Below are 16,202 nucleotides of genomic sequence, written 5' to 3'. Positions count from 1 at the left end.
TATATATATATATATATATATATATATATATATATATATATATATATATATATATATATATATATATATATATATATATATATATATATATATATATATATATATATATATATATATATATATATATATATATATATATATATATATATATATATATATATATATATATATATATATATATATATATATATATATATATATATATATATATATATATATATATATATATATATATATATATATATATATATATATATATATATATATATATATATATATATATATATATATATATATATATATATATATATATATATATATGCATAAAGTGCAACCTTTAGGAAATACATTCTGAGTAGTTTACAAGACAAAAAACTCCATATTAATAGCCTTCCCTAAACTATGAATTTAAAGGTGGCAAAACAAAATGTATATTAAATCTCACCATTGCATAGCAAATTTCTCCCGAAAATGAACTTAAAGGTGGCGTAAAAGATTTTAACATTTTGTGAACAAAAAAAGCATATTGTATGTGTCATTTTCCTTCACTTAAAAATACATTAATTATTAACTGGGACAGTAATTTCTCTACCTAAACAATTAATTTTTCTTTTGTGAATATAAACCAATAGCCATCCCACAATTGAGATTAAAAAAACCCATTTTAAGTACTGTCATCTAATTTCATTTGTTTATCATTTGTATTTATCTTTGTGCTTGCATATATAAATATTAGTATGTTTTATTTTGTTCTTCATCGCATGAAATGTGTTGTAATAAAACAACCATATATTTTGTACTAAAAATATGCATGCTGTTTAATATGTATGTACACATATGTATCCTCAGGTACTAACATGTTTTTATTTAACATAGATTGCTGTCATTCAAAATATTTTTAGTTCAATTTTAATCTATACAGCTACAGTATTTTAACATTTTTTAATATATTAAATACATTTACACACCAAAGTAAACCACAGATAGTCATTGAAAGAATCAAAACTTTATAGTTTGAGCAATACATTCGCTTGGTGAAAAAATTAATATTGTTGTAACAGAAAAATGCTTGGCTAGAACAAATCTCCCTATACGTATATAATTGTTATAGCTATACAAAATCTTGATGATAGAGTCACAGACTCACGTTTTGGCATATTGCTACCACATATACATACACTCTTGCTACAAGATATACATTAACTCTTGCTACAACATATCCACTATGTTCCCTCTAAGCTGCGTGGTTGCGCATCTGCACAGTAATTTTCAACTGCCTTGCAGTCATTTTGTAAAATACATCTATTATTTTATAAGACTTTTAGAATGCCACGCACACAAAATACACGTTGCACATGAACTTTTCCCCTTAGAGGGAACATTGCATATACATACACTCTTGCTACAACATATACATACTCTTGCTACTACATATGCATACACTGTTGCTACCACATATACATACATTCTAGCTACAAGATATACATTAACTCTTGCTACCACATATACATACACTCTTTCTACCACATATACATACACTCTTGCTACCACTTATACATACACTCTTGCTACAAGATTTACATTAACTGTTGCACTTACATAGTGACAGAGTTAACCATATTAGGTTTGACAAAAAAGTTCTAATTGATTTAACCTATTAACTATGAAATAAAGTGCCTTATCTCCAAAGATGTTTCTTAACAAATTCTGTTTATCCTTTTAACCAACAAAAAAATGTAATTTCTTTTTGTGTACTTAACCTTTGATATAGATAAAGATATTTTTGCCTATTGAAATAATTGTGTGTGATATCTTCTCAGATTCTCTGTGTGTGGCTGGTGCAAGAAGCGAAATGATCCGAAGTAGGTCATCCAGTCCTTACTTCCGCAACAACAGCCCTGTTCCAGAAACAACCGTATGAAAAAACAGCTTTGAAACTGTTTAATTTATTTTGTTATGAAAGGAGTCTGAATTGATTCAAGAAATACAGTGCAATATACTTATTCTGCCATACTTAGCTAGAGAGAGTAAATATTTAACTTCTGTTTGTGTCAAATGTGTGTCAAGTCATAAGAAGTAAACAAGCATTGTCTGAGGCTTAAATGTTGGGGCATATTTTTGTATTTGTTTAATGCCATGCTAAGACTTTATGCTGATTGTTGCCTGCCTGAAAAACCATTTATGGAACCATTTTAAAATGTACAGTCTGATTTGATTTCATGTGATGTGGGCCAATGTGGAACCATTTTAAAATGTACAGCCTGATTTGATTTCATGTGATGTGGGGCCAATGTGGATCTTCACAGCTCTAAATAAGCTGCTATGTCAAAACTTAAGCTATTTTATCCTTTAGTTTTTCAATAAAGTTATGAATACTAAACTAATTAATAATTTGAAAATGTTAATTAATAAATTATACAGTTTGTGCCACAAATTGTATCACTAGATAGACCAATTTTCTAGCTATGTTGTTGACTTAATACATAGGTTAGTTAGAAACTCTGCAATTATTTTAGATTTACACACAAAAGGTTGTGTTTAATGAAGAAAAATTCTAAATAAATACTAGTATAAATAGGCTCCTCTTTCCAAGTGTTGATTAAAGTTAGTATCTAATGTTATGAATTAAGCTACAAATATTATGAAAGAACTTGATTTTAAATAATTTAAAAATAATGGTTCAAAGTTAAGACAACCATTTTTTTCTACTGATCAATACTCCAAACTAGCTGAACATTTTTTGTTGATGTTCCTTTGGCTTTCTTTGTATTTTTTAACAAGCAGTTCCATTATATATTCAGGTTGTGAGAACAATATTCACATTAGCTTAGTAAAGGCTATAAAAGAATATTAAGACTTTATTTCATGTTTGCAACAATTAATGTCATTTTCAGTATTGTACTAAGACTATTAGAAAAGGATTTTTCTATGACTTCAATGCATATATGTAAATATCATTGTACATAACAGATTTGACAAGTTTTATTTATTTTTTTGTTGACATTCCAATTTTTTAATGGGTTCAAGTTTTTGACCATTAATTTATTTATAACTTTTCTTCATCAGAGTCTTTATCTATTTTATGTGAACAGAAATATTTCTTTTTGAATACAGATATACTCCAACTATTTATAAAGTAAACATTGCTTTCTAAAAAAATTTTTATACCAACAAAAGTGTAGAAAAATTAGTAAATCAAAATATCATACTCCTAAAATTCCTCTAATTCTTGCCAAGAAATTACCATCTTTTTGAAATCATTTGTTTTCTTCACCCACTTCAAATTAATATAAAATCTGCTGCATTTAATTTCATAACTATTTCACTTAATACTTTAGTGTAAGCAAGACAATTGTGTTTGCTGAAGAGATGTCTTACAAAAGTGTCTTTCTTTATACAATAAAAGATACTGGTGATATAGAATGCACACTAGGTACTCTTAAAGATTTGTAATATTATTACAATTAATTTCAGAAATTTAAATATGCTAATAAAATTTGGTTTTCAATAATTCAGTTAATTACAAAATAGTTTGTATTTTAATTTTGTTGTGGTCTTCAATAATTCAGTTAATTACAAGAGAGTTTGTATTTTAATTTTGTTGTGAAGTAATCAAAGAACTGTGATATGTGTGCTTACTTTTATGACAAAGTGTGCCAGTTGTGTGATACCAAAAGCTGTATTTTATGCTTAAATTACAGTTTAATTTTTAAAGTTTTTTTCCTAAATTTAACCATGTTACTGCCTCTTTATATTTTTTTTCTAACCTTTTAAGAAAAAGACTTCCACTTCCTTCATTACTTCCTTTTGTAATTATCCCAGTGAGTGACTAATTGTAGCATGGCAACATTTTCTCTTCCTCACATCCATAACTTTAGAATTTATCCAGATGTCTTTTTATTCAGATATCTTTTGCTTTTAGACAAGAACTGCCCTTAACATTTAGATATACTTTGCTACTAGAATCAACTTGTAGTTTATTGTTGTATTTAGTAGGGAGAGAATCTCATGATTGCCAGTCAGAGACTGAAGAAGCCATCTGTCTTGGTTGTTTTATAATGCTGGTTCTGCATGTTAGGACTAAACAAGTACATCATATGTAATAATATGTGATTGTCTGGCTTTAGTAAATCTACTTATAATAAAGTTTGTTTTTTATAAACAAAGTCACATGTAATTGATTAGTACTTGAAAGTTGGGTAGACATTTTTTTTTAAATTATTTTAGACATAGAATACATTAATTAAAAGTTTTCATAGCAATTAGTTTATTTAACATGTCATTTACAAAAAATGTGAAGTTTACATTTTTTTTTGTATGTAGGCCTGATTTTGTTTATTTTGCAAAAAATTTAGTAATTTTTTAATGAAAGGAATATTATTATGGATTCTTTTTATTACAGCTTTATTTATCATGAAAATGTTGATGAAATTTAGTCAATAACTGAATTAAAAAAAAAAAGATATATACATGCAACATGTTACTTGTCTGTGAAACTATGAGGGAAACCATTCTCTTGAGTCATATTATTGAGAAAGACAATTAAATATTCACCAAACATTATATTTTGTTGTTTTATTTTTCATAATGCACAGAATGATCAATTAAATCAAGAATAAAATCCTGTACAATATTTTTAGCATTAAAAGAAAACAAGTTTATTTAAATCTTTGTCAATACAGGCATCTGTAATTTACATCAGGCTTAAGTAAGATATTTTTTTTCTGCCATCACATCAGCCAACACAACCACACATCAGGCTAAAGTATTACAGATCCATGATTTAGATTTAGAATTTTGCTAAATTCAAAAATTTTCAGATGGAAAGTATTTTCATGCATAAAACTGCATCAAAGAAGGATGGGGAACAACACACAATTAAAAATAATAATTTTTAAGCCATATTTGACAACACATTTTGCTCTTAAATTATTTAAAACTCAACTTTAACTCAAATCAGTTAAAAGTTCCAGGCCTCACATTGAAGAAAATAATAACACTGAAACAACAGGAAGCTGGGCTTAACATTGTCCTAAACTTGCTGAGTGTGTTAAAAACTTGGATCTCATGTATTCATCTACCACCTCAGCTGTTTGGTTTATCCCGACTAGACTCGCCAGTTTGTGGGGATGACTGTCTTTGCTTCTCTAAAGCTTTTCTAGGAATGTAAATCTGTCTCTCTGGTCGATCCTATCAGTAGAAAAACAAATATTGTAAATATTAGTTTTAAAGCAAAAGTAGGAAATTATTTGAACAATTCTATAAAATGTAAGAAAAATTAAGAGCTGAAAAAAAGAAAATTGTAAAAATAAATCTCACACAAGGGTGAATAATTTAAGGGACACAATCTATAAGAACATTAGTTAATTTAAAGGGACATATCTATAATAACATTACTAATTTAAAGGGAAATCATCTATAATAAAACGTGCTAATGTTAAGGGAAATTAAATGAAATGAAAGAAATGACCATCTAAAAGCTCAAGTGATGTTTTGAATACTAAAAAAACCTCTGGTCCTCTAGCAGAAATACAACTGCATTGAGAAACCTATTTCAGACCTAGCACACAGTCGTTAGCTCAATTTTACATAAAGTTACATGATTCTCATAATTTAATCCTGTTTGTTTAGATGAACTGATAAAATAAGAGAATGGGGCAAATGCAGTAACGGCCATTTTATAGTGCTGTTCCTCAGTCAACACTTCTGTCATAAACACCAGGCAACAACTGATCATTCCTTCATTGCTTATCTACATTTATAATCACTTGAAATAAGTTGAAAAATACTGAATGAAAATCAAAGCAGTCATAAAATTCAAGCAAAGGTAAAAAAAAAATAATGTAGAGGCAGGTGTAGAAGATAAAACTAAATTGAAATTCCCATTGAAACTGTTCACTTAAAGAATCAGCAGTTAAAAACTATACACCTACTTGTACAATGACGGCATACCCTAACTATAACTAAAGATGATTTCTTTAATCTTCTAGCTATCATGATCAAGGTTATGTTAATTATTATGAGAGGTAATTAGAGCATCTGCAATAAAAAATTTAATGTAGAGCCTTCAGTTACTCATCCATGCAATTTCAAAGAGCAAAAACAAAAAACAAGATGCATAACATTTCAAATAATAAACTACAGCCATGCTAGAACAGTACCACACAAAGCCAAAAATATATAAAGAATAGAGAGGCCGAAGTATTATAGATAATAATAAGCTTGTGACTTAAACACTATCAAATGTGCTGTTTATTTATTAATAAACATAAATATTAAGTGCTATACTAAAATTAGTTTACACTATTGAAACTAGATGAAAACTAAAATCATATTTATATAATTTTAAAATGAAAGAAATTATCCAAACAATATATTTTTAAAAGAAAAACCCTTAGTCGATTTATAAATGTATACTTTTTTTTCTTAAATGTACCACATTTATTTTTCTTCTTCAATTTATTTGCATTTCATGTATAAAAATTAATGAATCCAATACATTGCACAGAAAATATAACTGCAAGCTAAATAAAAGCATTTCATAAATAAAATGTGAGTTGGTCTTAAATACTGACAATAAAGCAGAAATAAAACATACTTAAATATTATTTTTGGTGCATGGATGTCTGATTAAGTTAATGAAATCAGGAAGTCATAAAAGGTGTTAGGTTCAAGGTTGAGCTTAAGCTGAGCAGAAATTAATGCACAAGTGTTTCTCAAACTACTGAAATTTGGGATTCAAAAAATAATCATAAACAGATGATGAACTGCTCTGTTTTTGATCCCATGCAGAAAAACATAGTTTGCGAATCACTTCCCAGGCAGATATATAAGCAAATCTGATAACCAGGCTGGTTAGGGTCCATTTTCTTTACCTTCCTCTTTCTTTTTTTATCATCTCCATCATTGTTGTCTCCCCTAGCATCATTATCTTCCCTTGTCAGGCTTGAAGACATGGGGTCTGGGGTAGATCTCTGGGAGTGGCTCTCAGCCTCACCTTTATACCTGGAGGACTTCAGGTCAGGTGATTCTGAACTTTTCACCAATTTTTCTTCATCCTTATACAAACAGAAGTTGGACAACACAAAGAACACAATAAAAATATAGTGCCACTTTACATCAAACATTCTAAGGGAGATTACTAATAGCACATTTAAAAACAAGTAAATGTATAACAATAAAAAAGTTAAGGTGAAATAAAAACAATAAAATTTAGAAACAGTAATTAAACCAGTTAAAATAGTGAATGATTAAATTTTAAAAAAAAGCAAAGTTGCCAGAAAATAAAATAAAAGAGAAACTTGATTAAAACTTTAATTTGCTAATTATTTTTATTAAAGCCTAAAGCATTTTTCTGGTTTTTACTTTTTTTATATTAAGCTAGCAGATTTTAAGATCTATTATTCATTTTTTTAATGTAACATTTTTAATTTTGGAAGGGTAGCTCAACAAATAATATGAAGATTCATATTTGCTTAATTCCAATTTTAAAAATGAACCAAATTTTAGTTTTAAAATTAAAGTTTTTCAGCAAACATCAGCTATTACTTGTACAGCTAAAATATCGCTATTGGACAAGACTGACACCAGAAAGAGAGATGAAAAGAACTTCAAAATTACAAAACGATATCTGTGTCACTAAGCCAGATTTGCACAAAATGTATCCATTTTCAACAATAATATTAAAAAGACATTTATAAGAAGGAAAATATTTCTTGAAAATCCATTCTCAAATATTTAAATCCCTTTGTTAGGTGCATAGCCAGGTGTAACACAGATACTGGATATCAATTGAGAAAAGTAAACAGCAGGTAGGGCTTAGCTTACCTTCCCTCTGTCTTCCTTTGTTAAATCCTGACTTTGACTTTCTTTCATGCTTTATTTTAAATTACATCAAATCATAGATTAATTAATGAAACAAACAAATCATAACTAAATATTCTGTAAACAAACATACAGTATTAAGTTAAGTTTAAAGTAAATTTTAAAGTTTACTTTTAGTAAGAAAATATTTTGTAAAAAACAAAAATTGTGTACCTCGAAGCAGTTCCTTCTTTCTTTCCTTCTTCACCACTTTTACTTTTCACTGTTTCTGATTTTTTTTCTATTGGCTTTTCAGCTTTCTTAAATTCTATATCCTTTTTTTTCCAACTATCGCCACCTTCTACATCCTTTTTCTTCCAACCATCCCCACCTTCTATATCCTTTTTCTTCCAACTATCGCCACCTTCTATATCCTTTTTCTTCCAACTATCGCCACCTTCTACATCCTTTTTCTTCCAACCATCCCCACTTTCTATATCCTTTTTCTTCCAACTATCCCCACCTTCTACATCCTTTTTCTTCCAACCATCGCCCCCTCCAATTTTTCTATCTTCTCTATCCCGATAACTCTCTACCCTGCGCCTATCATCTCTCTCTCCTCTCCTGTCTCCTCTTCTGTCATCCCTGTCACCTCCGCCTCTCCTATCATCTCTATATCCCCCATCCCGTCTATCCTCCCCATAACCCATCCTCCTGTCCTCTCTATCCCCTCCACTGCGGCGATCATCACGTTCTGCTCCACCTCGTCTGTCATCCCTATCCCGCATCCTAGCTATCCCCCCACCCCTATCCTCTCTGTACTTATCTCTAGCCCCACCCATCCCCCTATCATCCCTAACCTTTGACCCATACCCTCTATCACTATACCTCTCACTTCCATGCCGATCTCTCTTGTCTAGCCTATGACTATCCTCATCTTCTCTGTAACTCCTTGACCCATAATCTTTGGAGTACTTGCCTCTCTCCTCCCCCCCTATACCTCTACCTCTACTCCCATGCCTATCATCATCCCTTCTTCTGTCATCCAACCACTTCCCTCCAATATTTTTCCCTCTTGAATCCTCTGCCTTTCTGTCTATTTTGCCTTGATCGGTCTCAGACAACCTTTCTACAGTATCATCAGTGTCTTCATCTTTTTCCAGTGCAGAACTTGTTTTATCTCCAGATTCCTTATCAAAGCTGGCTTTGTCCCTCTCAGTATTTCTTAGAAGGCGTGTAAACTTAAAAAATAACATAGTTACATTATTCTTAATGAAATTATAATGAGCTGAATGAATAAATATATAAAAAGCTGACTGAATTAAAAATATAATGAGCTAAATGAATTAAGAATATGAGCTGAGTGAATTAAAAATATTAAATATTTTTTAAAATATGGGAAAAAAAAAATAACTGAATGAATTTTTACAAATGCAAGCTAAATTATTTTAAGAAAAACAAAACAAATTTTTTTTTCTGCTTACACCTTGGTCATCAATACTTAAAAACATAATGACACCACTTTCATTAATAAAAAAAAATGAATGATGATAATGTTTTAAAAAAAAATATTTTAGACTGATGTTTTATTTTAAGAAGATAGTAAATCTAAACAAACACACCTGCTTAGGTTTTCCTTCAGTTTCTCTCTGCCATTTGGTCTCCACATCTTTGTCATCTTTTATCCTCTCTGATCTTGGAGAGTCTTTTATTCTTCTCCTGTCTATCTCTCTGGGCCTATCTCTAATTCTATCCCTATCCCTATCCCTATCTCTGCGTCTGTCCCTATCCCTGTCTCTGAGTCTTTCTTTTTCTGATGATTTGCGTCGGTCTAAGTCATCTTTGACTGGCCTTTTCCTGTCAATATCTCTGTCCCTTCCTCCAATACGTCTCCTCTCTTCCTTCAATTTCTGTACACAATTTTTTAAAAATTTAGTTGACACCAAACTTTAGTATAATACAAACCATTTGTTAAAAAATAAACTTTCTTGTACAATTAAAACATTTTGTACAATATAAACTTTATTTTTGTTACAATATAATTTTTTGTAAAATCTTAACTTTTTTTTACCAGAGATTGCCACCATGAAATTCCAGCGTGTACTTACAGCTATATTCAGCTTCCTCTCCTCCCTCCTCTTCCTTAAGTAATCCAGCAGTGGAGTGGATACCTTGGATGATCCAGACTTGGCTGAACAAAGTAACCAAGTCATAAGCAAGTCATAAGCAAGTCATTAGCAAGTCATAAGTAAGCCATAAGCAAGTCATTAGCAAGTCATAAGTAAGCCATAAGCAAGTCATAAGACTAGATACAGCTACTAATACCGACAAGACAAAGTCATTTCATCATTGAAAGTCAACTCACCTAAAGAATTCTCTTTGGCCTCAACTTCTACAACCATTGCATCTAGTGATACTGGAACAGCATCTGGTGGTTTGGTCAGGATTTCCAAAAACTTTTTGTAGTCACTATCTAGTGAGAAAATAGGGTTTAATGATTTATCTATTAATTCATCATATAGCCACAATTTGGTAGAAAAATAGAATTTAATGGTTTATCTATAAAAATGAAGTCACTATTTGGTAGAGCAATAGAATTTAATGTCAAAATATACTATAGTCACTATCTGGATCAGCAATAGAGTTTTAAGATTTATCAGAAACAACATTTTTCTTTAATTATACAAAGATTTTTTGTAATCACTTGTCTGTAACAAACCTTGTTCAATAATTCCATTTTTCGTATCCACTTTTTTGGGTTTTTTCTTCGGGACTTTTTGAAACGGAGCAAACTCCACAATAGCTGGATATTCTCCACCTGTTTATGACAAATGGGAGATCAAATTAGAGATCTTAGAAAAAGTAAGTTTGTAAAACAGGGATAACACTACAAACTCAGGCAGTCTTTCATGAAGCAGCACAGGGGTTCAGTAAAAATCTTACTGAACATTACTGATGATTTGTGGCCTGCTTCTAGAAAAAGAAACTTTGGTCAATCTATAAGATCTAAATCTTGGTTAAGTAACATTTAGCACAACTGGTGTTTGAGCTCTCCTGCTTTTCTGAAGCCAAAACAACTGTTTGACCCAGATTAGAGTTTTGTATGTACATAAGTGTTGCATGGTGGTTGTTTCTTTATTAAACTACCTTTGGCATCAAGAAAGACATAGCCATCAAACTTGTCTCTAAAGATAAAAATGTCATCAGGCACCAAGAAATGGATATAAGCTCTTGTAAAAGCATTTGCACCAAGACTGAAAAAAAAAGAGAGAGAAAAATCAAAACTTACAAGAATGGTATATTTTGAATTCTATTTCTACTTTTAATTTTAAGATTTACATATTTCTTGACTTACTGCTTAAATTTTAATATAACAATAAAAATGTTTTTTATTTTTACTTTTATATTTGAATTCTAAATCTGGATAATTTTAAAAGTTTCCAATCAGCTGTGAAGTAATATTACATATTACATTTTTGCTTACCTCATATCAGCCCTAACAAAGTAAAAGAAGTCATACTCTGGGAGAGGTGCAACTTGCTGTACAAATTCTTCAGGTGTTAATGTGGGTGGTAGTCGCCTTATAACTACCTATGTAACCAAAACATTTTTTTAGAATATTGCTGCCCAACACAGAAACAATCAGTTTGTAAATTATTACTCTAGGTGACTGGAAAAGTGCTAGCGATGTAATGACATGGTTAATTTTTATCTGGGTAAGTATTAGGCCTAGTATCATTAAATGATTCAAATAACAAGTGTTACAGGAAGGCCTAGCATAACATTGCATAACTTTATCTTTAAAAATTTATTGCCTGGTCCAAATAGCGGTCGAGGCTATTCAGACTCGGGTCCGAATAAATGCAGCCATTTTCATTTAGACCTACCACTACCCGTTACCTGACACACTTTTTTATAGTAGATTCTATTAACCAACACTGATATGAAAAGTTAACCTTCTTCTTCTTCTTTGTTCTTAATTTTAGTGGTGGAAGGGATTCCCTCCAACACAATTAAGTATAGGTGTCAACTGGTTATGGGCCATTTTAGGCAGCTAAATCCGAGATTTTAGCCTGTTTTTCTTTTTGTATTTGCTTCCATAATCAGAACAAACTACAAGGCAGCATTTGCTTGATTTTTGGAGTTGTTCTCCTAGAGGAGTTGCTGTCACCAGCTATCAAGCCTGATCTGCCTGAGGGTTTGAACCCCAGAATTTTTTTTTGGGGGTGTGGGGGGAGGGGGGGATTTTTAAACCAGTGTCTGATAACAGAATCTTCTTTAAAAAAGGGGTGTTAGGTTACTGGTAATTAAACTAAATACACACATGGCTGGCTAATGTCAATGCTAACCCTGTCCCTAACCTTAGCCCCAAACCTAGTGAAACTAGTCCTATAGTAATTTCTAACCATAAAATTAGTTGAGATTACAATACTACTAACAACCCAACACACCTATTTTATGAAAGAATCTATTATCGGTATCTAAAATCATCCATTTTTGGTTTAGCAACAATACAATTACAAAACAATGAGCTTTACCGACTCAACCACAACTAGATCTAGACCTATCCCAATTTGGATATTTTCATCAAAATACCTACAAAATCTGTGATTTACTGACGTTACTGAGGTAATCTATCGTTTTAGGTTCGTAAAATCGCCCGCGTTTAAAGTTAATTTCTGGCCTAAAAATGATACATTTAGCCCATTGATTTAGGTTTATTATTCATTTATCTATAGTATTTGACGCAAATATATCACAATAATGAATAAATATTAAATATAGATCTACTTTTATTAAAGCCTTGACAATGAGGTAACTTTTTCGTACATTACTAGTCGCTGGCGATTTTACATACCTAAAACTAGGGACTTGGATGAAATTTCATTTTTAAAAAAATAAATAATGTAGTAGCACCAGTTTATAGAGCTCATTTAGACAAGAACAAAGATACTTTTATTTTAATTTTAGCTCAAACGGTTACGAAGTTATGAATTTTTAATGTATTTAATTTTCGGGTTTTTTTACTATGGGGTTTTCTCAATTTTTTGCTTCCCTACTTTTTTGGATGCGAACTAAAATCTCTGTAACTTTTTAAATAGCAGGTATTTTTTAATGAAAATTCACTAAGATCAAGCTTATGATATCAGTAAAAGAGTAAGATAAAAATAATTGAATTGGATGAGAATGATCATAGAAAATAATGTTAACAAAGAGGGTCACCCCCCTAAAATTTTTGAATAAGCGTCTTTGATAGGCTACACACGATCTGTTGCCAAATTTTTATTATATGGAATATCTTACTGAAAATTGGCCTGAATAGTGCCAACACTGTATACATTAACAGAAAGTCAAAATATTTTACTTAGCTTATGTGGTTTTATTACAATGTTGGACAAAATAAAAAAGTCATTTTTATTCTGCGCAACTACTTTTTTTGCAAGAAAGAAGTACAATGTTGAGCTGATTTTAGATTACTTTGCTTATATGCAAGAAATATTGTAAACATGAAGGTTATTATATACTTTGATATTTCCTTTGTTCAAATTTGATTTTAAAAATATTTTATTTAATGAAAAAGGGGTTTAAACTCATATACCCCCCTTAATTTTAAACAATAAATTCTGCTATAGGCAACACATAATCTGTTGCCAAATTTTTATTATATGGAATATCTTAATGAAAATTGGCCTAATTGGTGCCAACATTGTATACATCCACACAAAGTAAAAATATTTCACTTAGCTTATGTGGTTTTGTTACAATGTTGGTCAAATTTAAAAAGTCATTTTTGTTCTGCGCAACTACTTTTTTGCAAGAAAGAAGTACAATGCTAAACTGATTTTAGATTACTAAAATTGTATCTAAATGTTGTCAATATGCATGATATTTCATCCCTGTTATGTGTATGTTATCGTAGAATTGATATAATTTAATTTACAATTATTGTTGAACAAATAATTTAATAATTGAAATGATTTTTTTTATTGGTGGAGTATAATTAAGAAACATCTGTCATATATCTAAGTGACATCTCATGCTGTGTGGATAACATGTTTAAGTCTGTTAGCTTGTATCACTTTTTTACTTTAAAAAATAACACCATCAATGATTTAAAAATGAAATCTGATTAAACATCTACTGAAGCTGTGTCTCCTCTGGCTGATAGCTTTTAGAACTGTAATAAAAACCAGCAACATCCATTCTTAAGTGGACCTATTTCTCCTTCATTGAAGTTGCTTATGAGTAGATCCACATCTTTTGATTCTCTATCCCCTTGTGAACTGGTACATTTTATCTAGGGCCAAGACTAGTAAAAAAGCAACTGAGATGTATACTACAGCAAAAATACAGTAGTATCATATGTACTTCAAATAGGCCTACAGATGAAGACAGAACATTGTACAAGGATTGTAGTAATTTAGTAATAAATCTAAAACGAACAAAGTCCTAGAGCTATAAAGAAAATATAGGACTCCTAAAATGTTTGAATATTAGTAATATTGGTAATAAAAATTCGCTTGAAAAGCAATCAAAAGGCTAAATGTTTAATATAGAATTACCCTATTGGCCTATATCTGATTATAAGAAAATTTATAGACCAAATGATAGGCAAATGGAATTTTATATTAGATTCTAGATCTAGGCCTATATCAAGCTTTAAAATTTAAGAAAAATGTGGAAAGTACACAAGATACTATAGTGATAGCTAATATAAAATATAGAACTCATTCAAGAACAATATAGATCTATATCTAGGCCATACAATTAAAATGAAACAATAATTCAACTTGAAAAATTTCGCAGAAATCTATTTTTAGATCTAACTCAAAATTACAAAAAAATGAATCTAAATAGAAAATATGCGCACAAAGTCAACAAAAAATCATAGTTTTATCAATATAAAATATAATTCTATAGTTTAAAATGATTTTAAAGTCAGATTCGTGTGGATGTTGCTGGATTTACAAATCAATTCAATTGAGAGCAATGGCGTCATTAACAACACAAGTACACTTCCGGTTTCAACCTCTGTCTTTCCCGGTAGTCGTAAAATGGCTTAAGGCTATACTTTCTAAACTATTTATAAAAAAATACTTTGCTATCGATTAACATTATGAAAATTTACACACATAAAGAAAAATGGTGATTATGGTCGGAGGGCTTTTTAATGGCCTTCCTTGTTAGTAAGTTTTTATGGTACAAAGAGTTTTACGTAGCCAAAGTTTGGCTCCAAAAATCCATTTTCACCTTCAACAAAATCTCAAAACAAAAATACCGTAACATATGAAATCCATTTGTTTTTCAGAATCAGTCATCAAATTATTAGTAGCATCGGCGATTTTTAATAAAAAATTTTTTTTTCGATCATCACCCGCGACCGCACGGCTAAATCGACGAAACTCGGTATGGGCAGAAAACTCTCGTTTTTAGTGCCTCAAAATCTACGTCATCCAAGTCCCTACCTAAAACGCTAGATTACCATTACTGAGTCGTGTTTTTGAAATATTTCTTTATCTCATTATCTTATGTCTTATTAAATTATTTGTGTACTCAGTGTACTCATGTACATTGTACTGAACTCACTTTTGCAGGTGTATGGTCCTTGTCCTTTTTCTTCTCCAAAGAACTTTTCTGAACATCAGATTCCTCCTTGTTAATTTGTCCTTGCGTCATAATTTATTACTTGTAACATGCAAATGTCTAGTGATCAATATTTTGCTAGGCTAATTAATAATTATTATAGGCCTAATAATTAATAATAATATGAACACAGCAGGCCAACACAGACTTGACAAAATTATTGGAACTGAAATATTGTTTACAAAAATATTAGCGATCTTCTTTCAACGAAAATTAAAGAAATTTAACTCTGTTAATCATAGCTCTAATAACCAAAATATTACACACGCAAACAAAAACAATGTAAATTGTAAAAATAAGATAAAAATAAAGCTTCTTTTCACTATTTCAATCCCTCCCGCTCCCGGTCGTCATCAGAATCAGATCTTCCTAAAATTGATGACACACTTTACTTAATGACGATTAGGCCTATTCCTATTATATTTAAAACAGCTAGGCCTATTTCTTTCTAAAATATTAACTGACCCTGGTCATCATTGCGTCGTATGGCGTGGTATTCAACTTTAATTACTAATTACAATTTTCATAAAAATCATGGTAGCTTGTCTTAAACCATTTTACTTATTCGTCCGACCATTTTTTTTCGCTCGTCATAGCATGAAATTAAAAAAGAAATCACACGACATACCATCACAATAGTCACAGGCCGAATATTGGGCCACAATATAACATTAAAAAGTATGATCGCCACAGTTCTTATAGGCCCTATATATACATGATGAACAGTGTTTCTTCCAGACTTTTTTCTCCGGGGG

The 16,202-nt window shown here is 30.4% G+C and overlaps 2 protein-coding genes across 8 annotated transcripts in view; one reads left to right on the top strand and one right to left on the bottom strand.

Moving 5' to 3' along the window:
* The window catches only part of LOC131946727 (guanine nucleotide exchange factor DBS), a 96,793-nt gene extending 92,593 nt beyond the window's left edge, over positions 1-4,200 (top strand). For all 6 annotated transcript variants that reach the window (XM_059307653.1, XM_059307652.1, XM_059307647.1 and 3 more), the window contains one exon: positions 1,821-4,200. In XM_059307653.1, coding sequence (XP_059163636.1) covers positions 1,821-1,921 — 101 coding nt within the window. In that variant the 3' untranslated portion in view covers positions 1,922-4,200. The remainder of the gene's footprint in view (positions 1-1,820) is intronic.
* A 276-nt stretch (positions 4,201-4,476) lies between these two features.
* On the bottom strand, positions 4,477-15,649 carry LOC131946728 (regulator of nonsense transcripts 3B). 2 transcript variants are annotated; one of them, XM_059307655.1, is made up of 11 exons: positions 15,391-15,649; positions 11,288-11,394; positions 10,951-11,057; positions 10,523-10,621; positions 10,169-10,276; positions 9,912-9,994; positions 9,426-9,713; positions 8,038-9,044; positions 7,828-7,876; positions 6,876-7,058; positions 4,479-5,190 (listed from the first exon to the last, which is right to left on the bottom strand). In XM_059307655.1, the coding sequence occupies exons 1-11, from the start codon at positions 15,478-15,480 to the stop codon at positions 5,086-5,088; spliced, it is 2,226 nt and encodes a 741-aa protein (XP_059163638.1). In that variant the 5' UTR covers positions 15,481-15,649; the 3' UTR covers positions 4,479-5,085. The 2 variants fall into 2 exon arrangements, with proteins under 2 accessions (XP_059163639.1, XP_059163638.1); XM_059307656.1 differs by lacking the exon at positions 6,876-7,058 and having other exon boundaries at positions 4,477-5,190.
* Between the last annotated feature and the right edge of the window lie 553 nt (positions 15,650-16,202).

Source organism: Physella acuta, unplaced genomic scaffold (assembly GCF_028476545.2).
Source record: "Physella acuta isolate Inbredline_101_S28 unplaced genomic scaffold, ASM2847654v3 ptg000569l, whole genome shotgun sequence".
In the NCBI taxonomy this organism is placed as follows: Eukaryota; Metazoa; Mollusca; class Gastropoda; family Physidae; genus Physella; species Physella acuta.
This window is presented reverse-complemented; position numbering and strand designations above follow the sequence as displayed.

What these genes read in the sequence shown, in the direction of transcription:
- LOC131946728 (XM_059307655.1), bottom strand. Translation starts at nt 15,480, where the DNA reads ATGACGCAAGGACAAATTAACAAGGAGGAATCTGATGTTCAGAAAAGT. An exon ending in GGCCAAAGAGAATTCTTTAG is followed by an intron (nt 9,995 to 10,168) that starts GTGAGTTGACTT and finishes TACTTTGTTCAG; the next exon opens with CCAAGTCTGGATCATCCAAG. An exon ending in ATAAAAAAAGAAAGAGGAAG is followed by an intron (nt 5,191 to 6,875) that starts GTAAAGAAAATG and finishes TTCTACTGATAG; the next exon opens with GATCGACCAGAGAGACAGAT.